Source organism: Anarhichas minor, unplaced genomic scaffold (genome assembly GCF_050575085.1).
Source record: "Anarhichas minor isolate MPS153535 unplaced genomic scaffold, ASM5057508v1 ptg000026l, whole genome shotgun sequence".
Taxonomy (NCBI): Eukaryota; Metazoa; Chordata; class Actinopteri; order Perciformes; family Anarhichadidae; genus Anarhichas; species Anarhichas minor.
In genome coordinates, this window is record NW_027466472.1 from 11,957,615 (window position 1) to 11,983,116 (window position 25,502).

A 25,502-nucleotide genomic window follows, 5' to 3' on the forward strand; every position below is an offset into this window, starting at 1 on the left:
AGGAGAAACATGACAGCTGGCAGATGGGGAAGGCAGTGCTGCTCTGCTCGGCCCGACTCACTGCACCTTAGCAGGCCAGATGGACTAAGCTGCCCCTGTGTGCCCTTCACCAGCCAACACACACATACATGTGATACTGTATATATATATACACATACATACTGCATATGCATATGCAGGAAGACAGTCAACAAAGTAAATACATATTGTGTACCTTCATTATACCTTGTTAACCTGACATAGCTCTCTGTGATTTTAACCCACTTTTATGCATCAAGATTGGATATTTGTAGGATTGTGAAACCCATATATACTTAAATGCCCGAAGAACTCTAAAATTAGTAGAAATTTAAAATCAAAGAATCCTGTGCCCTGTTTAACATATTGAAATGCACACAGCAGGCATCACATGACTATAGTTATGATACTTTGGCTATCTTGAGGTTGTTGCTTTCCCAAAAAAATGTCAAAATGTTTGTTTGCTACATTTGGTCCAGTCACTCCCAAGAAATAACAAAAAAAAGAAGTGATGCAGGATCTCCCTCTAGTGGCAACACGTGGCTACTACATCATAGATCACAGTTCAGCACTGAGGCAATGGACAGCTCTCATTCCCAAAACGCAGGCCACCATTAAGCCATGAAGCGAGGCAGGAAACTAGACTTTATTCTGAAACTCGGGATTAAAACACCTCAAAGTTTTAACAAATAATAAAACAAACATCTTGTATGGGATTAGGTCTTTGCTGGATGTTTGTTTTCATCTTCATTTCTCAAATAATTTAGTGCCAATCCTGCTAGAAAAACATTCAGCCAGTCCCCAAACACTATTGATTGATGTCTGGTTATAAAAATACATCTATCATCTAGACAGTCTGAAATTAAAGCTGTAGTGGCCTGTGTGTCCATGCGCCTGTGTCTGTGTGTGTGTGTGTGTGTTCACTCTCCCTTGTGCGTGTGCATGTGTGTGTACTTGTAGGTGGTCGGCGGGCCGTGTGTTGATGCGGTGCAGTATTATGAAACAATAAAATGTAGACAGCTGATTCATATCTGGGCATAAAATCCAGAGTTTTGTTAGGTTCCTCTTTAATGAAACCTATAATTTCTGCCTCCCTCTGTGGTGTTGCCATGGAGCAGAGGGATCGATCACGAAGAGAGATATCCAGTGCTGCTCTATTTTGCAGGATTGCCATGGCAATGAGTGAGCTGAGATGCAACGTGAAAGATAATTCACACAGTAACGAGTCACATGTCAACTATATATCAGTCATACGCTGCTGAGAGCATAACAGCCGTCCCCCCTGAAAACACACGAGGATGAAAAAATAGCTTGCTTATAGCAACACACAAAGACGTGGTTACGTACACTGATGCACACTACACACACGCAAGCGGGGTCAAGCACACACACACACACACACACACACACACACACACACACACACACACAAATGTATTCACACACATGCTGCAGTGTCATGCAGCATGGTTTTGTCAAAGACGGATGTAAAAGGCACAAAGGTTACAAATTCAATCACTTTAGAGATGGCTGGCACATCACCCTGTCTCCTTTCTTGCGTGTGTGTGTGTGTGTGTGTGTGAGTGTGTATGTGCAACTATGAATGTGTAGACCCTGCCTGCTGTGGATTGAGAATGTACCGCTGGGTCGACAGAAACAAAACTGTTAGAAATTCAAACAGGGTGGAGCTGTCACATCCACCAAATGTATTACTCTACAGAAAAGACAATCAAATGAAGAGAGGAAAAAGGACAGAGACACAGTGTATGAAGCGAGACACAGTTAAGTTAACTTGTATGAGAGGAGATGCTGAGCCTCCTGCTCCCACAGAGAGCGGATCTACAGCGTCAGCACATTCAACCAGTGAGCCAACGTCTGTTTTTCATCTTCCTTTCCTCTCTACCGCTCTCCTCTATCTCCCTTGACCTTAGGCACACACGCACTCTCTCTCTCTTTCTCTCAGTGAAGATCATCTGCCTATTTAGAAGATCTAAGCATTTCCCAGCCATCCCAAAGGATCTCAAACACAAGCTGTGTTTACTATGTGTGTGCTGTAAGTGTGTGCGTGTATGGAATAAATAATAGGCTGCCTTCTGACTTTATTCACAACCTTCTTGAACTGAATACTGACCAGTCAGCTGCTCACATCACGCGTTACTGTAAAGCTACAAGCCTTGAAGGGTGCACACATTCATTGCAGTTGCACACCACTCCGAATGCTCTTCTCACCTGACCCGCTTTTTATCCACAAGAATCCAAATCAAACAGTCTGTGTGAAAGCTTTTCTGTGATTGTGTGGACAAGTGCCACCTAAGTGTGCCCACACACAGAACTCTCCCAGCTGTCTCTGAGATTTAACCTGCCTGTTGACTTCAGGCCCGGAGATTAGTTGAGAAGTGTACACACACGCTTGCTATTCAGCTAGAAGGCGGCAGACGACGTCAGTGCAGAGTTATAATGACTAGAACATCTTGAGGATTTATTGTGGGCTGGTTGAATGAGGGGAAGATGCGCTGAATGAGAATAGCTGTTCCACGGATTTTAATTACCGGCGTGTTGCCGCTGTGAGAGAAAGTGTGTGAATGTCGGACCAAATCCTTGTATATTTACTCTCTGCTCCCAGAGAAGAGGATGGATGTGAGTCTGCACACTGAAGACATTAGCTGAGAGATATTGCCCCCTGCTGGACAGCAATGGGACTGTACGCACTGCCCCATATTCTCACCTCAGTAACATCTGATATGTGACACATATGGTGCGTACAGAGCCTGACTGAGACAGTTAAAGACCACTGAAACAGCAACATTAGCAAACCTTTTTGTTCAACTGTTCAAAGACACGTAGCCTCACACACACACACACACACACACACACACACACACACACACACACACACACACACAGCCTCCGGACAAACCGCCAGTCACTGTATGAATGCCTTGAATTTGTAATGGGGAATATTTCTGACATAAGCATTACTTACCGGGGTGCTCCCATCTGACAGGGTCGTCATGCTGATGGACATGCTCATCTTGTCAGAGGAGGAGAGGGAGGGAGGGGAGGGGCTCCTCTTTTCCGCTTCCTGTCTCTGGAGGAAGTCACGCCAGGCCCGCTGGATACTACATGTAGCGATGGAGAGATGGAGAAGGCATGGATGATCACTCAAGCTTTACGATGTGACGCAGTTCTGAATTGGAAAAACTTATCTCAGTCCCAACCGATTCCTACTATAATACCCATGCATACATAACACATAATTACATAACTCTGTAATGTTTCAATTGAATCACTTTTATACATTATTTCACAGAGAAATGTGAAGATTGGAAAAAAGTCACCAAGAAATAGCAGGCATGCTATTTTCCTGTCCTCTTAATCATCAACCAGTCAGATTCGTGCCATCACAGGTTGGGAGGATTTTTATTTATTTATTAGACATACTTAAAAATAAACGTTCAAATTTGCTCCTTTTCAGCTGTAGAGAAAGGAAATACTCACATCAACACCTTGGTCTCAATGGGCGGCATGTTGTCTAGGTCCATGGTCAGTTGATTCCTGAGAAGGGGAAGCGGTGTAGAGGGCAATCAGAGGACAGACACAAGTCCAATCTCAGTCTGGGTTATCAGTAATTAAACAACGATGGCTTGGTCCCATCTGCAGGGAGATGGGCATTTACAGCAGCACTAGAGCAGGCTGCTCATTCTCTCTCTGGGTTGTGTTTATTCTCTGTTTGTGTGTGTCTGTGTGTGTGTGTGTGTTAACCCACCTCTGCAGCTGGACACCCCTATCATCAACATGCTTGAAGCCACTCTGGAGGCTCTTCAGCTGCTCCTGTTTGAGATAGAGACAGGTGGAGGGACACAAAGAGGGACAAAGAGACAGAAATTAGAAAGCAGTTGAAATCTCAGATATGTGGCTTTAGTGCAGACACAGGGAGATTAAGGCAATAGCCCTACTGAGTGTGTGTGTGTGTGTGTGTGTGTGTGTGCAAATATGATTCGATGTTTGCCAGATGTGGGATCATTGTGCTGAGCTCAGGGACCCCTGCAGCAAGTGTTTTGGCGGAAAATGGCTCAGTTAGACGTTTTTCCTGTGAAGTTAGTGCAGCAATTTGCTGGTTCAGCATTTTTCAAGGCATTTGGCCCACAAGCACCAAGAGGAAAGTCAAACATAGACAGACAGGCAAGCCAGAGACCATAGAGCTGGACATAATTCACAAACTATGGCACAGTTGTTGCACAGATGTGTCAAACACGTTGAAGATTAGAGCGATCAAACTTTACACTTTCACTTAAATGACTTTTAGCTTCATTCTACTCTCCTCGTCTGCTGCTCCTCTCCCCTCGGCTCCATCCTCAAGCTTTAATAGTGGCGCGTAATGAGGACAGGCCTGCCTCTACATAATTGAGCAGACTAATTCAATTACAAGGGAGCAACAAAGTTTAAGTGGAGCAGTTCTTCCTGATGAGCCAAGAGGGTCACATCAGGGCACAGAGCAGCTCACAGCTACATCACAGTGTATTTGTGTGTGTGTGTGTGTGTGTGTGTGTGTGCGTGTGTGTGTGTGTGTTTAACCTTCTGGTGACGAGCGACGAGTGAACCCTGCAAAATTTCCCACTTTTATTCGATTTTTTTTTTGGTTTGATTGCGCCATTACTGCATTATGAAGCATGCATAAAAATAATATATTGCATCTATTAGATGGCAGATTGGCCTTTAAAGAGACTCACACGAAGAAATATATTACATCTAGAAGCACCACCACTACCACTGAAGTGGTTTTTTGGCGTGTCGCTCTTAGGTGTTTAGTATTCATGATATAACGATGTATATTCTTCCCCCTTGGGTCACAGAGAAAGTACCCGATTGAAGTGTAAATGAGCACATATACATGTGTCTAATTGAATCACTGTCTTACTGGGTTGTCAGCTAAACACAACGTTACTATCGAAAAACACACAAACATCTTTTTTTTTTTTAAATAAAAGGTCTATCTTGTTGGGCTGTTTTCCCAATTTCACTGTGGCAGGCAGTGTTTTTCACATTACGCTCCCTCCCAGAAGGAACAAGCAGCTCATTAGACAGAATCAAGGACTTTGACTAGTGATCAATGATTGCATCAAGAAGCTGTTTTTCATCTCTTTCTGTTTATCTTTCCCACTCGATGTCTCTCTGATGAAAAGAGGATCTGTGAAAGCGTAACTGTGGCTCGGATGTGAATTCTGCACCCCCCCCCACCGTACTTTCTTCTGCTTTGAGAGTCAGTGTCACCTCAGCCTTTCCAAATCCGCCTTAACGCTATCCTGGACAGAAAAGCTGTCTCTCTCTTATACAGTCCATCAATCTTGCAAATACACATCCAGTCAGGGCAGTTTAAACCGACTCAAAAAAATGGCCATTTTGGAATTCTGAGAGAGGCAAGGCAGAGAGGGTGACAAGTAAGAGCAAAAGTAAGAGAAATAAAGACAGAAGAATGAATTTAAAAGACACTAAGATTGCTTTGTATTGAGTGAATAAAGACTTGGATGGTGATGGAGAGATGAGCCAAGTATAAACGAGGAGGGATGATTGTGTGTGTGGGATTGTTAGGTTCTGGGTAATGGAGTTGCTGGAAGAATGAATGAGCCGATCCTTTCAATTTCCACTTAGAGTTACTGATGGCCCTGCCACGGGCTGGCCAGGCAAACTATTAGTCCATCTCAGAAACAAGCGCACACAAATTGGCACAAACACATTCATGCACACATGAGCACCACCTTACACACAGAAGCATCTCCATCGATATACTGGTCTCTCTATCAACAGCTGACCTTAAATGATCCCCTCCACACTAGCTCATTATATCGTGTTCCCTTAAAATAAGTACGAAAAAAGTTATCAAGTGAAATAAAGTGTCAAGCTAGAGATTACGTCAAATCTCATTATAATTACTTTTTTACTTAAAACAAAACACACACGGCAAATAGCAAGATTTCAAATACAGTAAATTTGAGCAAAAACATGTTGAAAATAACATTACTGCTGCAGATAATATTACATTATTATGATATTATAGCTTGCCGTATTATTACAAGACTTAATAATTATCTGTTGGCATTTTGTGTTGATGTATGTATCTTTTCAGGTAAAAAAAAGAAAATAGGATTTAATTGATGAGAATGTTTGTAAAGTTTTGAAAATATAAAGGGAAAAATGTCAAATAATTTGGATTTGTGTATGGAGAGTTTGTCAAACCGCAGTAAAAATGGCTTTCTCGTCTTCGTCACATGTGTTTTACAATATTTCGCATTAAACTCTATTGTGGATGCCGACTTTAGCTTTGTGATAATAGATAGATAGAAAATATTATCTGCATTCAAGATTTTACCCGGCCCTGAACTTCATGAATCGGCACTTTGAGGATGGAATCTTCACTGGATCAATGTTTCCTTTACCTTTGTATCACTGTGTCTGTCATAGATTATGTGTGTGTATGATATGTGTGATATGTGCATGTGTGTGCTTGCTAAACAGAAATTCTAACACTGATATTCCGAGCGCATGATTCACCACTTAAATAAAAACCCGACTTCAGCAGGATATTTACAACGGTCTTAATACACGGTATTGATTTCACAATCTATAGCAATACATTTTGAAATTATTGTGTACCAAACTGAAGGCCTTTTTTTTTTTTTCGTTATCCACACCGGTATCATTACATCCCTGCCTCAGTGGAAAAGCCCATCCCTATCTTGTGTAGGAATGCCAAAAAAAGTACCGGAACATAAACCAAAGGTTTGCATAATTTAGTGGCGGAGTTGTCAGAAAATCTATAGTCATTTTGGGCTTTGGCAGTGCCAAGCAGGCTTGTATTGATTGGTGTGTGTGTATATATATGTGTGTGTGTGTGTGTGCAAATATGTGTGTTGGTGGATTTATGGTAGAGTCAGGCAGAGCAGAGAGAGAAGGAGGCAGGGAGGAAGAGAGAGAGAGAGATGCTGATGCTGAGACCTTGAACCCACAGTACAACAACAGAGGAAATAGAGCTACTGACTTCCAAATACAAACCACGAGCCCTCGCCTGTAATCCGTCCCTCCTTCACCCCCTTCACCCCCTCTATGCCTCCACCTTTTCTCTTTCATCAGTCTATTCTCCTTCACTCCATTTCCCCAAAACTAATATGAAAATAAATAAGACAGGCGCGAGGAAGCGATGAGAACACACAGAATTAAGAGAGATGGAAAAGGAAAAACTATGATGATTCAATTACACTGTGACAAATGTACTGGCGTCCTTCATGGAGAGGAGGGCAGGGATAGGGAGAGACATAATGGAGCACCGTGGACCAATAGTGGTTCGGGAGGTCTTAGGGGTTAGAGAGCATGCAGGGTTTGGATGAGAAACCAGCAGGCCCCTATGGCTGCTGCCTTCGCCCTGTCACAGCTCCAAACAGCAGGAGTGCACGACCCGACAGAGGTCCAGGCTAAGCCCTGAATATCCTCAAATCCTAGAAATGATTCATTTGCCTGACATATTTTTTTATACATCCAATAGAAATAGTTTTATTCTTTTGCACTGATGGCCGTATACACACACGGCCATCAATAAAAGGCTTGACAGGCTTGTTGATGTGTCAAGCAGGACAGATGGGTCGAGTCAAGCTCAGTGGGATATTTACAACAGGCAGGTCTTTAGGAAGGACAAAACCATTTCAGACTGTCCTGACCACTCTCTGTGCAAAGAATCTCAGCTCTTATCTTCAGATCTCTGCTATGAGGACGAAATCACTGATGGGTTGCCTTTTTATCTGTACAGCTGTTGATGTGCTGGACATGGACTAGCTCACGCACATTCACAGCTGCCCTCTCTGCCTTTTATTTCCCTGTTACGCTGCATCACATCTGATATGATCTCAGGGTTTTTATACTGCTTATTGTTTTTATATTGTTTTTACAGTGTTTTTGTTTTTACTGCCTCATCGTTGTTTCTTTTATCATTTTTATTGTCTTACAATTGGTGTCACTGCTGTCTTATTGTATTGTTATGTCATTATAATGCTTTAAAACCTAGGTGCACATCACATTTTTTATAATAACTATGACTATAAGGACTATAAGGACTATAATGACTATAAAGAATGACTTTTTAAAAAAACAGAGAACAGTTCTTTGGAGTGTTTCTGGCTGAAATGAGCAGTTTGATTCATTAAAGGCTCTATTGTTGGTACAGACACAGGATAAATGTTCTTTTTTATTTTTTTATATGTGCTGATTAATACATGTGGCCACCTTCTTTACACTGTATGACGGCAAAATAAATTTGGATCAGGATCCCTGTATATGATGTTCAGGTGCAAATGGTTAACACTGATCTCATCTTCGTTCATGTCATGCAACTCATTTTGAGCATTTCAGTCACACAAAGTGGCCTCGTTTCTCACCGGATGATCAACTTGTGAGACTCATCTAGCTTGTGAAGGAAGACTAAATGCTCCTACAACAAGATTCAAAATGCAGTGTTATTGTATGAGGGAGAGACAACACAGGAGACAGGAGGGGAGGGGGGGGGAGGGGGGGCTCTGAGAGGTTAGATACCTCAGCTGTCGGGGACAAAGGGCAGGGGAAAGATAAAGACACAGCACTTTGCAGAGAGACAGAAAGTGATTCGATTCAGAGTCGGCCAGGGAGCAAAGGAGAAAGAGAATACGAAAGCAGGTTCTTCGTTGGCGGCGAGAATAAAGGATATGGAGGTAAAAGAACAAGCCTGTGGGCTGTGAAGAAATGAAACTGGACCAACGCCAGCCAGCCAGCCACAGAAACAGAAGAGAGAGAGCGAAATGGCCTGCCTGGGAAATGACCTTCATCTCTCCTGTACATGGGGCGTAAATCTGTCCCTTGCACCTCCAACTGATCTAGACACACATTCTAAAACTCACACACATGATTTAAATAGCTCTCCTGCTCCTCTAAATGCCCCCTTAACTCTTCTCCGGGGACAGAGTGACAGACAAAGAGAGCAGACAAATCCGCACTTCTAAAGAGCCTATAAAACACAAAGTCATAATCTTTTTCCCTCATCGCCGCACTACATTTTCTACTCAGTTGCTCTGTAAGGTCACTATCTTCTCCTTCTCTCCCAAACGACAAACACGATATATTCCCCTGCTTGTTTTGTTGCGGCTGCTTCTTGATCTCATCTCTTCTTGTTTCTCTTGTGCTCCTTCAACAGTCTCTCGTTCTAAGTTGGTTTTCCTCTTCAACGCTTGATGAGCTTCCCGATGTGAAGTGCCAGCAACAGATCCTGGGTCGTCACTCTATATCGTCTTCCAGCACTGCAGAACATTGGCCAGCTGTGTTTGTTTTCCAGCTGAACTCAATTAACTCTGGTACACAGTCTCCAGAAGGCATAGACATTCATACGGAACACAAAGGAACACATACAGTATGCATTTACTAACCTATAACTAACCACATAATTCCACTCATTGCACAGATGTCATGATGGTTTGCGGCCGTGCACAAAGTCACACATGAAAGTTAAACAAGGAAAAAAGAAGATAAAACACTATCAAAGTCAATACAGTTGGAATACAATTGCATACTGCTTTAGTTGCATGTGGAGCAAATTCTACCTATTTTACACTGTAGGTTAGTGTCATGTATGCAATGTTTTAACGGTCTATGTACATTGTTACTGTAAGTACTGTGGCAACTGCAGGAGTCAGATAATTGTAGTGTAAAAGTACAATATGTCTCTGCAAATGACCTCACCAACCATCCCTCAACGTCAGTTCCACCTGCTTACAATACCAAAGTAGAAGATGAATGAATGGAATAAAAACAATGAAGAATAAAATGGGGAAAAAATGAAGTAAAGTGGCTCACATTTGTACTGAAGTACAGTGCTTGAGTAAATGTACTTAATTATCCTCACCAACACCTTTTTGTTCAGTGCCTGGGACTAACAACAATATGTCAGCCAACATCGAGCAAACAAAGTCAATCAGCAAAAATAAAGATTATTTTTCCTTACAGGCATGAATTATTTCTGTGCAGCTCTGTTGAGACAACAACCAGGAACTCCTAACCCAATAGTAGCATAACCTTGAGGCTACTGAAAACTGTCATGACCTGGCTGATGGTAACCTAACTGGTTTAAACACCATCAAACCATCTGCCATACTGCATAGACCCCCTATCTCTCGCGCACACACACACACACACACACACACACACACACACACACACACACACACACACACACACAAGCTATCCAGAGGGCTTGGAGGCAGCCTCTATCAGTCAAGCCTCCCTGGGGTTCTTTGGCCCAGCCAGCCAGCCGGCGCCATCTCTGCCATCACCCTCACATCCTCATCGCTCTCTTCTGCCACGGGGACACAGAACCTGACAGTACACCGTGTGCTGTGTGTGTGTGTGTGTGTGTGTGTGTGTGTGTGATAGCAACAACTGAGGACAGGTGCTGTTATCTGGAGCCATTCCTGACCAGATACTGTGTCTTCTGGCACCTGCATGTGTGTGTTTAGATTTGCCCGTGTCCCTTGGGATTCTGTGGCCAGACACTGGCAATGTCGTCCCTCAGTGACCCTGCAATCGTAGCTGACTGGCACTCTCTCTTTCTATTGCACTGCCCCATACGCACGCACAGAGTCCTTCTTTCTGCTCTGAGGGTTAGGCTAATGACTGACGGTGTCAGAGACAGAGAAGAGGGGAGCTGCGTACTGAGAGAGAGGAAATGGAGCAGGGAGAAAACCTAAAGATAGTCCCATAAGCCAATACAGAGCCATGGAGAAAAGGCACCATTACGCCGTGCAGTAGAGAAACGAATAATTGACAAGCTAATGTGCGTTTCTGTGAGTTTCCTGTGCTTAACATAAACATAATAGCTGAATGTATTCAGAGGAGGAAGCTTAATGGAGACATGGCAGTCTGTGGGCAATGCCTGCTGCAGGAGACCAGAGGAGATGCCAGGGCTCAACACTTACACACACATACATATTTCAGAGGTCCCTGGTTGTCCAGGCAACAGAGTGACCATCCGTAGTGTGACGACCAGGGAGAAATATAATTGTGTGCACAACGTGTGTGAGTGTGTGTGTACGTGTGCAGGTGTTTGTGTGTGTCATAATGATCCCATGCATTTTCCTGGTTGTGTGAATAAAACATGGAGTAATAAAATGTCTGTCGACCATGCTTTTAAGTCTCAAGCGTGTTTTTTTTTGGTAAAGTACAACTATGCAACAGGAATTAATGCCGGTGACGCAGGGGCACAGCCGTAAAGCAGCCAAAGCACAGCAAGACTTTCAGTGCAAGAGGGGCAGCAAACAGAACAAATAATAGTAATACAAATAATGAATAACTATGTGTATTAATGCAACACATACTGCAGCAGATTCATATTTAAAAGTTATGTCTTTTCACATATTGACATTATGGTATAACTGAGAAGTTCAAACCCAAACTTTTCGCGATCAGGAGAGAACAATGTCGCCCATAAGATGATATTTTTGATCGTCACTGTGAAGGCATGCACGCCCTGAGGTAATGCACATACATCCTTTTCACTGTGTAGCATATCCAGCTTCCCTGGTGGGCCATAATCAGAGCTGTAAAGCCAGCCGTTAACATGCCAGAACAAACACACAGTAAAGCAGCTCCTTTTACAACGCCACTCAATACTACCTGTCCTCTACGGGCAGCCGAGCAGAACATCAATGCGCAAACGACTGCACTGCTGGGTGGGGGGCAATATATGCAAAGAGCTGAGGGTAAATGTATGCAACTATAAAGTCTCTTTTATTAGGCATTCTGCTCAAACGGAGGGATCGCCATTGTTGCTTAATAAGATTGTAAAGGCAGCTGTGGAAAAAGTAAAATAGCGTAGTAAAAGAAATGCAGACTAAGGAAGACGCGTCCCCAGGGGGCTTTTTAGTGGAAGTGATATACTTTTATGTGGAAAAACAGGACTTTTAACGAGGAGACCACAGAACGTGTCCCCTGCAAAACTAAAAGTGAAGTTGACATTTTGTGAAGTCAGTCGTTGGCCACATGACTCGTTTGTCACTCGCTAATCACGTGAGTCGTTAGTCACTTGGAAGTGATGCGAGTCCTTCGTCAATTAATGTCAACCACACTCTTTTCCTTCACCTAACTAAGTGGTTTTGTTGCCTATACCGGACTTCCTGTTAAGACACTATGCATGTAACGAGCGTATTGATACGCCGTCAGTGACACATCCTAAACTGATGCTCGAGGGGTACGTACGTCATAGTTTGAGGCTCAGGAGCATTGACCTAACTTTAATATTTGACGCATTGGTGTGAAAATGTGTTTCCCTGATAGATAAAAGCCCAGGTATTTTAAAATCAGATTAATAATGCAGGCTTTCTGATTAAAGGTTTTAGTCTCCAAGCCCAGGCCAAGACACGCGAGTAATGACACGTGAGCAATTTTCCCAGATGGGGCTAAGCTCAGTCCAAAGCCACAGACATTTTTTTTACATTTGTTTACACTGGCTGTGTTGTGCCCTTTGCGAGTACTGACATTGTTGGCGTGAGCCTATACACGTGTGATAGGTCATCATGACTCAATGGCTGCCTAGTTTTTCCTCCAACTCTAAAAACCACACACAGATGACCGATCAAACAGACACATAACACCTTTATCTTTTCTTTAAACTCTTTGTGATGGAACTAGATGTGCACAGGTTCACACACTACTCACAAGAACTCCCTGTCTTACACACACACACACACACACAGAGCATTATAGCCTGGCTTGAGTTGTGAGTTGGAACTGAGATTGTCCATTAGCGGTTGTCCAACTCTGTTTCAGGCTTAATGAAGTAGAAAGCAAGAATAAAGAGAAAGACTGCAGACCTGATTAATGTGTGAGGAAGAGGAAGAATGAGAGAGGAAGAGAGAAACAGGGGTGACAACTAAAGGAGAGAAAAAGGGTTGAAAATATAGAGAGAGCGTGATAAGTAATGCATAATTAGAGGTGATGAAGTAGGGAAGGGAAGGGCAGAGAACAACGAGGGGGGGAGCTTGTGCTTGATTTTTGATTGATCCATGTAAAGATACAACGTGAAAAGCGCTTACCTAGTCTTAACTCCTTCAAACTCTTTACTAAATGGTCCCTCACACCTCTTCTCAAAGCTAGCACTATCTCCTTCCCTGAAAGTCTTTTGAAGAATCTTTGTGTCTTATGACCGTAGCTTAACACTCTGCAAGCCTGGCTTACCTCTCCTCAGCTCAGCGGGAGATGATTAAAGTCACGGTCCGGTTAACTGCTGGCCGCCCTCGGCCCTGTGGGCCTCGAGTGGAACCATCCACCTGTGCTGGGCCTCTTAGGAGGGCTAAGTGCACAGCCACACACACACACACATATATATATACACACACCAATGAAATCAACCTGTGCAGGGCCATGCAGTGATGTTAGGCTCTAGCTAAAGCTTGGCTATGCTCTAAAAAGCAGCAGCAGGAATGGCATGGCAGGTTGGCGAGGCAGGCAGGCAGTCAGCGTGGGTGTATATTAAAACACCCAGCACCATTCACAGGGAGAAACAAGGCCATAAAAGCAATTAATCTGCCCATAAACAAGCCATTCCGCCTGTCCAACATACCCACAACACACACAGGCATGACAGTGGGAGCAGGGAGGAGGGGAGGAGGGAAGGGAGGAGGGGAGCTGGGCCTCTCCTTCCTCCCGGCTCTCTTTCTCATTATCTCTGTCTGGATTTATCTGAGTAGTTCAGAGAAACAGAATCAACGACTTTTTTTTATTATCTAAAAAAAAGTATTGCTGTCTAAATCCTGCAGTGCTAAAATGCAGAGAGCGATAGCTCTACACAGAAAGTGGGTAAAAAGTCTCAGATCCCAATCTCTACAGATCAGCACACCGAGCTTAGATGCAGCAGCCGGACCCGTCAGTGATGTCATCTGACAGGGTTCACCTCTTTGCTTTCATTATTGTTCTTACAGACATATGTGCACCAATTCCATAATGCAATATTAATAAGAGCATTTTTCTGAGAAAGGAATTAAGGATTGAGATTCATCGTATCGTATTCAAGATATGTCCTTAAGTCTTTACATTCGACGAGTATTGGGTGGGAAAAAACAAAACAAAAAAACAACTTGTAAAATATGACTAAGAGTAAACAAAAACAGCACCAACTAAAGACATTCAGTGCAATTATGTTTTTATTATATTGTTCATTTTTTATGACTTGCTTGGAATCATAAATTTCAATAATTGAATTTCGTAAAACAAATACATTTGACTTTAGTACCACGACACAATTCCATCAAAAAGCAATATATGGCAACATTAAACTCTAAGTGCCAGTATTTCACTACCTCGGGTCTATCTGGGGACCAGTTTCATCTTTTGTGCAAATGTCAAAAACATCACTAAAACTAGGATGACAACAAAATAACTTTGATTTTGTTACTTTCGCTTGGCAACCCCTGGCCACCTGGCCAAAGGGTCCTTTCTTTTATAACACATCTATATGATAATTATTTTCAATAATCCCAAGATATCTACCCTCACAGCAGATGAGTATTACCCTAGAGGACAATACAAGTATCCGTCAGAGTGTTTGAAACACATAAACACATTTTCCGCTGCACAGTATGAGAACTAAAGAGCTTTATCAGCATTGATACCGGTGGTATATTTAGTACTGAAAAATCTCCCCTTTCCCCTCGCCTTTTATTTCAGCAGTGCAAGAACACTAAACATATCTGATACAATATGTGGAAAGCAACTGGGCCATTGTGTGTGCATGTGCAAAATCTCGTGTGCATTTATTGCCCGAGGCTGTACAGATGATGAGAGATGATGAGTTGCATGCCTCCACCCCACCGAGTAATAATGAGGTGCTGTGATTGCCTGAGCTAAGAATAGTAGGCTGCTAGTCGCTTCGACAGTGGGATTGTCTCTCTGCTATCCGACCCTACGGCTACACTGTAACTAGATTCATCACTACAGGAAAGGCCGGAACAATGCTGGAGAAGGCGTACACAAACTACAGAGAATGCACTAGCCTGTACATATACAACCATTAAAAACATGCTTTAGCTGTTAGGCGTACAGGGAAGGGAGAAAGTGACAGAGGACATATGGAAAACAGAGAGGGAGACACACAAAGACATTCAAGCATAGGGGGACTCAAAACTGTAGGAAATATTTTTCCTCCAGCAAAGGTGAACTTTAGAGTTTAGAGAGGAAACCAAGGCTCCTATACCCCTACTTTCCAAACATCCAATCTTCATACCCTCTCTTCAGCGTTCCCTCAGAAATTCACTCACTTTGTTCACTTTCTTTATGACACTCTGTCCCCTCTCCCCATTATTTTAGAAAACCGTGAAATCCTTGTCTGTTTTTTAACCCTGACTTTCTGCAATTCTTTCCAGCATGTGTCATACGGTGTTATTCTGCCCTTCAGAGGATATGAAAACAAGAGCACAGGCAATGCACATTGGTAAATACACTGTAATGCTGCACAGGCAGACAAATGAGACGAGAGAAAAAAAAACAACAACAGCAAGTTATCCCCCATGTAAGATGGCAGCGGAAAAAACATTGTAAATTCTCTTGTAAACCATCTGCTTACTCTGCGCCTCAATGAAGGACTGAGGAATGTTAATAACCACAAACACATATTCCCTCCCCAGCACGGCTCCCCTTCATTTTGTATTTTCCCGTCGCCCTGTCTGTTCTTCTAGCGAGTGGCCATCACCCGGAGCTAATCTAGTGGAAAATGAAAACTATCTTTGAATATTCTTGAGGCGCTCGGGGAGAGCTGTGTGCTCTCAGAGCCCCATTTCACCTGCCGTGTTTACGACTCCACGCTGAGCTATTGCATGGCTTGTCTTTGCTCTCCGGATCTCAGAGGGAGAGTAAAGTTGAAATTAGTTCCGGGGATATATGTGTTTGTGTGTGTGAAAAGTGCATCGACGCACTCACACAGGAGTCCACCCACATTTACACGCAGGTTCAATTAATGTATTCGTGGAAGACTTGAGGAATAAGTTATGTTTAGCGCACCCTGTCTCTCCTGCAGGTCGAGAATTAAAGCAGAGAGTTTGGGAGCACTGCCACGAAAGCGCCAACTTCAGGTCATAAACACACATCGGAGACAAGCTGGAGTCTATCCTGCTTACATGATGACTCTTAGGGACAGATGCAATAAATAAATCAGTCCTTCCAGCACCCCAAGCAAACACGCCGCATTAATACAAAACAGGCTTGCGTAAACATGAAGGCATAATGTGAAAAAATAGAGATATGTACAAATATCCCAATATAGAGGCATCATACAATAAAAAGCATATTTTTAAGGATTTGTGTGTGTGTGTGTGTGTGTGTGTAGTATTCAAACTCCCAACCGAGACGCTGAGTGACAGGTACATGGGTAACTGTCACTGGTACACAGCTCATGAATATTCACACCGTTATTCTCATTGCATTATTCACACCGGCATGAACTCACACACAAACAAACACACATCCGCAAGCTTGCATTTTGACTCGCTTGAACCGACACATGTGGATACACAAGCAAATACAAACAAAAAGACAGACAGCCACAAAGACAGTCCGACAGAGAGAAGAATTTCCATTTCTGCTGCTCTCAACTGTGTGCGTTACGTGCGTAGCTGTCAGCAGGTGAGCCGACAACAGGGAGAGAAATGCAGCCCACTGGGGTGACCTTGACTTTGAACACACACTCACACACAACTCCAGTTACTACAGAAGTTGCCATTATTCTTCCTTCTGTGTTTGGTTCTTTGTCAGTTGCATACGTGCCGGTCATTCTATCCATCTCCGCCAGTCTGTCTGTGTGTCCTTGTCTAATTTCGTTTCTGAATGTAAGAGGGTAAATCATCCTTTTAGGTTGCGTGTGTGTGTGTGTGTGTGTGTGTGTGTGTGTGTGTGTGTGTGTGTGCACTGCGCATACGTGTATGTGTGCTTGTGTTGTGTGTTTTAATGCAAGGTTGTGGAGAGTAGTATAAGGCAGTAACTTCCTCCCACCACTGAATAAAACATCCCATTTAGAGCCAACAGCCATACACTATAAATCACCTTTCCACTATGACTGGGCACCTACCCAGAGAGAGAGAGAGAGAGAGAGAGAGAGAGAGAGAGAGAGAGAGAGAGAGAGAGAGAGAGAGAGAGAGTGAGTGAGAAGCCGGATAAGTGGATGTGTGTTAGAAATAAGGGGAAAGAGACATAGGGGACAATGAAGAGGAGCAACGACGCAAAGTTTTGAAAGATAGAGATGTTTGAACAGTGTGAAAAAAGATCTGATGCAGTCAAATCTGGTGAGGTATGATTGTTGTCTGACAAAACACACACACACACACACACACACACACACACACACACGCACACAATAACGTGGGAGAGCCAAGTGCTGTCACATCAAACCCTGCAGATAGGTTTACTCTGCATGCTTAGAAAATGATGAAATTGACTTTGTAAGTGCATTCAAGTAAGAGCTGTAAAACTAGAAGTTTAGTTTAGTTTTAGTTTAGTTTTTATTTGTTCGAGAGGGACAATTGATGAACACTTTAAATTAAAATGTAAATGCACCCAATTAAAGCCGCAAGGCTGATTTCCATTGTCTGTCCCCCTGCCAGAATGTACAGGCTGAGTGTCCTAAAGGAAAAGGTCATGCCAAAATGCAATAGTAATAAACTGAAATCAATTACAGTCTGTAGCTGACAATACACAATAGTTCGATAATAAAAAGTTAACAATGGATAAAAAAGGAATCGCACTCCCTAACGGAGGATGGTATACATGTATTATAGAGATACCAAAAGGAATAGTTAGACTTTCGGGAACAGTTAGATGAGAATAATGATACCACTCTCATGTCTGTACACAAAGTATGAAGCTGCAGCCAGCGTCTTGCTAACTTAACTTAGCAAAAAGACTGGAAACAGTCCAAATGGCTCTGTCCAAATGTACCATCATTTGCCTCCCAGCACCTGCAAACATCCAGAATTTAGATCTCCTGTGAATGCTCCCGGAGAAGAAACAACTTCAGGATTCCCACTGTTCTCTAGAGTCTTTTTCAGAAATGTTTAGTTTTGATGTAGCTGGTATGACATGCAGGGATCGCAGCATACACCAATACATCCCCTTTCGTTCATGAACTATATGAACCATTTCCACCTGAACTTCAATAACACAAATAGTAGCCTAACATTTTGCCTACTGACACATCTAGCCTGAGTGTATCACAGTTGGAGTCTTTCACGAGGCTTATCACACCTAGTGTGAGCAGCCACAACAACAATGTTCAACATTTCATGTCATGTTACGGTCCATTTTACCTTAACAATACAGCATCGCAATACAGCATCGCATTTGCAGAGACAATGCTGGCAAAATACAAAAGTACCGTTTGGGCTCTCATTCCCTGTTTTGACCACAGCTTCCCATTCAGCATTATCCAACTCTCTCAACAATGCCCAACACACATTTGAAACCATTGCTCCTCGCCAGAGTTGCATCACAAACCTTAAACCTTTGCATGCAAAACTAACTAGCAAGAACATCAACGTAAGCAACAAAACAAACATGCAAACCAGTCTAACATTATTCAACCGTTTAAAACAGGTTAGGAAGAAAGCAACATTATGTAATGTCACACAATGTGCTACCATGTGACGCCAAACTACACTCATCCATAAACTACCATTTGAACAATAATATGATCCTGAACATAACTTAGCCCTTTCAGAGGGTGATGATATCTGTTTTGGGGAGTTCTGATAGACTGCCTATAGTTCTTTCTCAGCAAGAGGAAAATACAAGAATATTGCAATTATTTTCCAGGACGTTTAACTTTTTCTTTAATTTTCCATGTGTTTTTAAGGAGCGGAGAAATTGGTCGACTGTTTTCCAGATTTTCCAGAACACATTGGAACCCTGAACTTGTCCTCTCAGAGTCACTAAAGAGTCTTTAGCGGCAATCTAAAGAATGGTAGCTTACCTACAATTGTTCTTGCAAATGAGTCTATTTGTGTGTGTGAAATATAGGAAAAAATAACAAAAAAAAACCTGATGAAAACAAACTGCGGGATGTAGTTAAGATAAGGGGGGTTTTAAAGAGAGAACAACCAACTGTCTCGACTAGTACGATTCATATCTTTGCTATACTGTGAAAACATATATTAGAACATTTAACCACCCGAAACAGAGAAGAAATTGTTCAGCAATAAAACAAAAGCACTTGGAATTACATTTTGTGGTTTGTAAATGTATATTTTGTGCATACATGCTATCATTTCTGCACATAAGCACATCTATGTGTGGGTTCGTTCATGGGAAGGTCAACCTTGATTACCCTTCTCTTCAAGAAAGTTGCAATGAACGTGACAGCAGAATGAGGTGGGAGAGCAGGAGGCAGCAGTTAAAAAGGGTAAGCGCCGCCTTTTCCCTCAACATTTTTATTTTATTTTTTTCCGAGTGCAAGGATTTTAATAGAATACAGGGGAGAGGTAATTGCATCAGAGTACCAATCATTTCTGCATTAGGAGGCAAAAGTGGGTTCCCGCATAACCTGACTGTTATGGGAGGGTATAACTCCAAGTGGCTATCAAACCACATCCACTCTCCCCCTGGCTGAGTGAGAGAGGAGGGGTGGGGCTGTTTAACAGCTTGAGTCTGTCCAGCTGACCATCTGTCTACGTACCTGTGAGAGTGAATGCTCGCGATCGAGGTGGTTCTTGTGCACATACCTCGTGTGCCTGAGCCTGCAGTATATTTCGCCAGCTACAGTTGTCCAACCTTTTCTAATAGCTTGCCGGTTATTTACAGCCAACACACGCTGCTGCATTTAGCCAGTCGTATATCAGGCTGAATGCGTCGAGAATGGGCACATGACAACATGTGCACACACACCAGCACACAATGAAGTAACGCTCTGGAATTGGATGCGGACACATGGCAATAAATCTCACTTCTTAATTCTCTTGCTCTGACAAAAAAAACATAAAACACTCTTGAAACATTATAGAAAAATATTTGAAGAGACCACTGTGGACAAATGAAAGGCCTAGGAGGGGATCACTTCACGGACCAGCATATACTGTACAAATAGCATCAAGTCATATATTAAGATGAACTTGAAAATTGCAGGCAATAATGCACCTGTTTAGTAACTGCCAAAGGTTCCTCCCACCTCTCAAGGCGGTTTGAAAAATCTTCTTGGGTACATTTACACTTCATAGCTACTGTATTTATTCTGCCCAAACAGCATGTGAACATTTAGTTTTTTATTATTTTATTATAAATTCACATTACAGGCATGTTGCATGGGTAATGGACTTGGTAATTGCTTAGCAACAGGTAGTGGCCCCACCACCTGTCTACCAAGGTAACCACTGAAGGTCTGTGTGTGTGTGTGTATGAGTGCATGTGTGTGTATGAGTGCATGTGGCATGTGTAGGGGGGAGGGGGCACTTTAACAGAATATTCTCATTATACATTTTTTTTCTCCTTTCCAGTGTTGTTAACTCCCGACTGAATGTATCTCTCCTGTTGAGAGTGGTGCTGTCAGATACATGACATTACAATACACGATTTCTTGGCCTCCGATATTGCTGCAATACCGCTCATCCAAACACTCATCCAAACACTCGACACTGCGCTTCCGTTGGTTCCTCTTTCATTATCTGTTCTTGAATGAACTGTAGCGAGTGACAGAGAGCGAGCAGTACCCAGCATGCCGTTCGGCGGTGTAACAGTTAACAGGGGTCTCAATACACTATAGAGTGTGCAGGGTTTTTTCCTGTAGAAATTCGAGGGGTTCGCCTCCCTCAAATGTCTTCCCGCCTCTCGTCAAAACTCTGATTGGTGTCTTTGGCGTTGCACTTGGTGGAATTTGCATGCGGTGGTGAACTGGCGCTGTATCGTTATCAGCATAGTGAACCGGGAAAGACGCTGCCAAACTATAGAAACTTACATTTAATATCAAGGGATTCACATTATAGACTCTACCACTGACTATCCCAACAACAATTTGGCCACAATTTAGCACACTGACCATACAGGGTCCAGGACAGTATGGGAGGAGCACACTTGTTTCTGTGTTTGAGTGGGGGACCTGCTGGATCAGGTGCTGCAGGTCTTTCAAGACCCTCAGAGGAAGATGGAATGATCTTTCGGCCCCAGGGAAGGTGTTTGCCTCCATCCCTCCCTCACTCTCCCCCTCTGTCACTAACCCTGCTCCTGAGTTACGTCACATGACACACACACACTTAGACCGACTCTGTATCACACTATGTCTTACACCTCCCTATGTAGGGTGTGGTGTGGTGTGTGTAAGAAAAAGAGAGACCTTGAGTGCATGCTTGCTTTTGAGAGTTTAAAGACGGACGGCTGGAGGATTGCTGACTGCTGCGTGCACTATGAGTGTGTATGTGTGTGTAGTGCGCATTAGTATAATGTATACCTGCCTACAAGCAAAGCAGTGGAAAAAAAGAGTTAGGACCCTCCTCGAGCAGACTATATTTCTCCAGCAAATGAAAAAGGAGTGGGCCTGTCAGCGGTATTTTACTGTAGAGAGACAGGCATGAGGTTCACATCAGACACAGGACTAGATCACAGTCACAGTGAATAATACATGCATTTCATATTCATGGCTGCCCGTGCATTTCATGAATACCTTGAGAGACGACGGAACTGTTCAGGGATTTTAACTGCCAGCTATTGTTTAGCTAACAGCAGTGAAGAAAGGGAAAAAAGAGGCAAACGCTCACCATTAGTGCACCTGCTCCTTCTCTACATCAGTGCTGTTGTAATAAGAAAACTGGTTCTGACAGTACACTGGGCACTGGCATATGTACCGGCGGTTAGCATGGACAAGCTGGGTCTGATCATGTTCAGTATAATGTGTTGCAACTTTTGGCAACAATTAATCATTTTTTTCACTATGTTTTAACTTGTTGATGTCTTTTTTTTTTTAACATTGGCCATCATAACAGCTCAAACTGTCGTGCTTTTTATTGTATTTAAAGTGGATTGCTGCTCCATCAGTGAGCTTTACAGCACCCCTCCCACTTCCCGGGGCTGTGGAGTGCTCGCTGCGCCCTCTCTCTCTTATGTTGCAGCTTCTTAATAATACATCATAAGTACTCGAGTAGCCAAAATATACTTTGTTACATTTCACCACTGCCAGAGCACAAAATGGCTAAAAAGCGAACAAAGTTATTTTAGACCTACCACCTTATTTTTTTCTCTTAAAGTGCAGCAAATTGATGCATTTAACTTTAAAATGTAGAAAATTCTGGCCACTCATGTTTTCATCCTAATATTAAGCCTCTCTGCCACGTACCTAACCTTAACCTTTACACTTAAACCAGTGCACCAAGTATTTCTGATCTCGAAAGCACAATCTTGGATGCAAACAAAAGGGGAGCAACATCACCAACATTTTAAACAAAAGACCGCTCCAACACTGACTGATGGGTTTGTTATATTGTGTTGTCTGATGACATTCATTTTCATAAGTAATGCCTGCATTTTTAATTATGACAAAATGAGAAACACAGAAGTGTGTTTTTTTCATGTATGAAAGCCAAATGTTTTGATTATATTTGAATATATAAAAATACAGATTTACCCTTTAATCTTAAATCCAAAGTCTGTCATGAACACACACACATACACACACACACACACACACATACACACAGTGCAAAAACACGCCTATCCACTGACTCACACAGATGTGCAGGAACACGTTGATGCATGCAATCACAGCACATCTCAGCAGGGACCTTTTTTACGGGGAGCAGAGAAAAAGAGCAGTTATTCACTCCACACGTGCAGTCAGCACGTTCCAGTCAGTCCGTCTAACTCTCTCCATACATATGGATGACCAAACTTGTCTGTGCCCCTCCAATACAAAGCACATCTGTTTGTCTGGCTCAATCTCGGCCTTTTTCTCCTCATCTTCTTCCCCTCCTTATTGCTCCTCCACCTCCTCTCTCGCATGCAGCGGCACTGCCGGGTTTCTCCAGACATTTCATTTTTCATTGTTTGCCTTTTGGTGAGGTGACACATGACACATCGTGGAGTCTAGCCACCCTGGGTGAATGCTAATCGAGGAAAACCGTGAGTCAGTGAGTCAGGGAAACGGAGAGGGACTGGGGCAGTGCAGAGAGACAGAGTCAGGGTGAGACAAAGGTGGGGAAGTGGAAAAGGAGAGATTGTCATCAAGAAAAATTACATGAAAGGGAGTCTGAGCAAGACAGAGCAAAGAACGATGAAAATATAAATTCAAGAAAGAGAAAGAAAAAGCATCGGAAAAAAAAGATGACCTAAAAGGCGCGTTTAGCCCGGCTGCCACATGTGGCACTGCAGAAGGTCCTAACCTGACTTTCATTTAAATCTCTCGGTCGAACGGCCCCCTGCTGCTTCACACCAGCAGCCTTTTTCTCTCAGATCAGTAACTATAGCAACACTCCAAAGAAGACCAAGACAACCTAACGGCGAGGAGAGATGTTCGAGATGAAGGGAGGGCTGAAAACAAAGCTGAAAAAAAGTCCAAGACAAGTTGAAAGGCAGAAAAGACGGGGAGGGTATTCGGTCTGACTAAGTGAGGTCAAGTTTATTTTGAACATGCTGTCAACAGGTTTAACCCCATATCGCCCTCAAAGAATCAACGTATAAAAACAGCAGCGCACACAGCAGTGTGTCAAGGCAATTATTAACGACACTATCATTTTAACCAACGCCATCATTTCAAAAGAGTGGACCCTCTCTCTGGGCATTGCTTCATTTGTCGAGTTGTGGTTCATGTGTCCTTGCACATAAACGTGCACTTTGCTGCTTTGCCAAGAAAAGCTAAAAAAAAAAAAAACACTGATGGCGATAAGCTGCGGGAGGAGAAGTAGTAAAATGGATTTCTCTGCTGATACATTTATCTCTCTCAGAATCAAAAGCTGGCACAGACTGAAATCCGCATTTGTTTTTACTCTGATGTCAGGCAGTCAGTACAAAGTAAATATTGAGTTTTGGTAATGTTTGAAAGTGGACCGCTGCGTAATTACTGACCCTCTCTTTCCACCGCTTCACCTTCCCATCCATCTTGCCTGCACCCACATCGCCCTCATTCCTGCTGGCGTTTCGTTTATCCCTCAATATAAATCCTGTGCTATGGTGCCTCATAAACAGGTCGAGTTTCTCCCAACCAGAACAACATAGTTGCACCGGCGCACAATCTGATAAATCAAGACACAGATACAGAGAAAAACAACACATTCTGCATCATTCAATTTGTTGTAATTAGTAGTATATCAACGCTTTTGTCAATTTCATGAGTGTGGGGTCACTAATAACCTGAGCAGTGGTTTTATGGAGCATGCTAGGTTTTTTCTCCAAGGGTGACATTAAATTGATCAGCACTTTCCACATCCTGCACTGTGGACACTGCAGCCAGCAAACAGCCTTGTCAATCAGACGGGGCTAAAACAAACCCTGTAAGCATTTACGGTCTCTTCAAACACTCACATGTTCTCTTCCCCCACCCTTAAAGCTGTGACTTTCTCGTCATCACTCGCTCTCTCTTGCTTTCTGTCTCATCTGCTCCATCTGAAAGCGAATCTCCTTAAAACAGCAATCTCTTTCTTCCCCCCTCATCCCTCTCCCTTTGTCTCTCTGGCCTCTCTGTGTCTTCGCAGAGATTGCCCTCTGCCCATCACCAGACCTCTCTGTCTTCCCACCTGTCTGCCTGTCCTGCCCTCATTTCTCTTTCTTCACATCTCCACCCATCACTCCTTTCACCCCAAACAACTCTGCTCCTGTTTCCCTCCACCCCCCCCTGATGGATAGCTTTTTTTTTGCACCCTTCTTACACGTCACGTCTCATTAGCCTCATTTCAAGGTGAAGTTTATATAAAATACATTATTTTCCAATTTTGCAGCTAATTCAAACGATTAATAATCTATTATGGATGAATGAAACAGCAAACACCCACATCTATTGTCAATGGTTATCTTTTAACAAATCAGATTTAGAAGGTGCAGACATACTAGACATTTTAATTAAGATAAGAGATACATATTTAAATAAGGATAAGATATGTTTGTCTTCCTAGTATACTTAAGATGAATGTGAGGGAGGAATTGAACATCGTGAAATAGGACAGGAGAGTTTGGACAGACTGGGAGGATGGGTGTGAGAGATGGGAGGTAAGATGAACGACCAGCTGAGGGGAAAAAAGTGATGTGAGGGAAATGGAGACAGGTGACAGGTTGGGTTGCTGGTGACTGACTGATGTTCAGGGCGGAAGAAGATGAAAGCAGAGCTACAAGGCCACCACACAGAGGGAGACGGGGGGGAACAAAGCAAGGAAATTTCAGCCCTGATAAGTGCCTACAGGTCTTTCTCTCAGGCTGCTTGCTCATAGGATTCCAATTTTTATAGCTATTATTTGCTTCCACACATACAG

General features: G+C 43.0%; 1 protein-coding gene across 2 annotated transcripts in view; it reads right to left on the minus strand.

The window, feature by feature from the left end:
- Window positions 1–25,502, minus strand: part of schip1 (schwannomin interacting protein 1) — a 183,842-nt gene that overhangs the window by 123,226 nt on the left and 35,114 nt on the right. Inside the window, exons 6-8 of one of the 2 annotated variants that reach the window (XM_076100927.1) lie at window positions 3,818–3,849; window positions 3,517–3,573; window positions 3,002–3,137 (exon numbers count right to left, since the gene is read on the minus strand). In XM_076100927.1, the coding sequence (XP_075957042.1) occupies window positions 3,002–3,137; window positions 3,517–3,573; window positions 3,818–3,849 (225 nt within the window). Of the gene's footprint in view, window positions 1–3,001; window positions 3,138–3,516; window positions 3,574–3,784; window positions 3,850–25,502 lie in introns of both variants that reach the window. The other variant, XM_076100926.1, reaches the window with a different exon arrangement.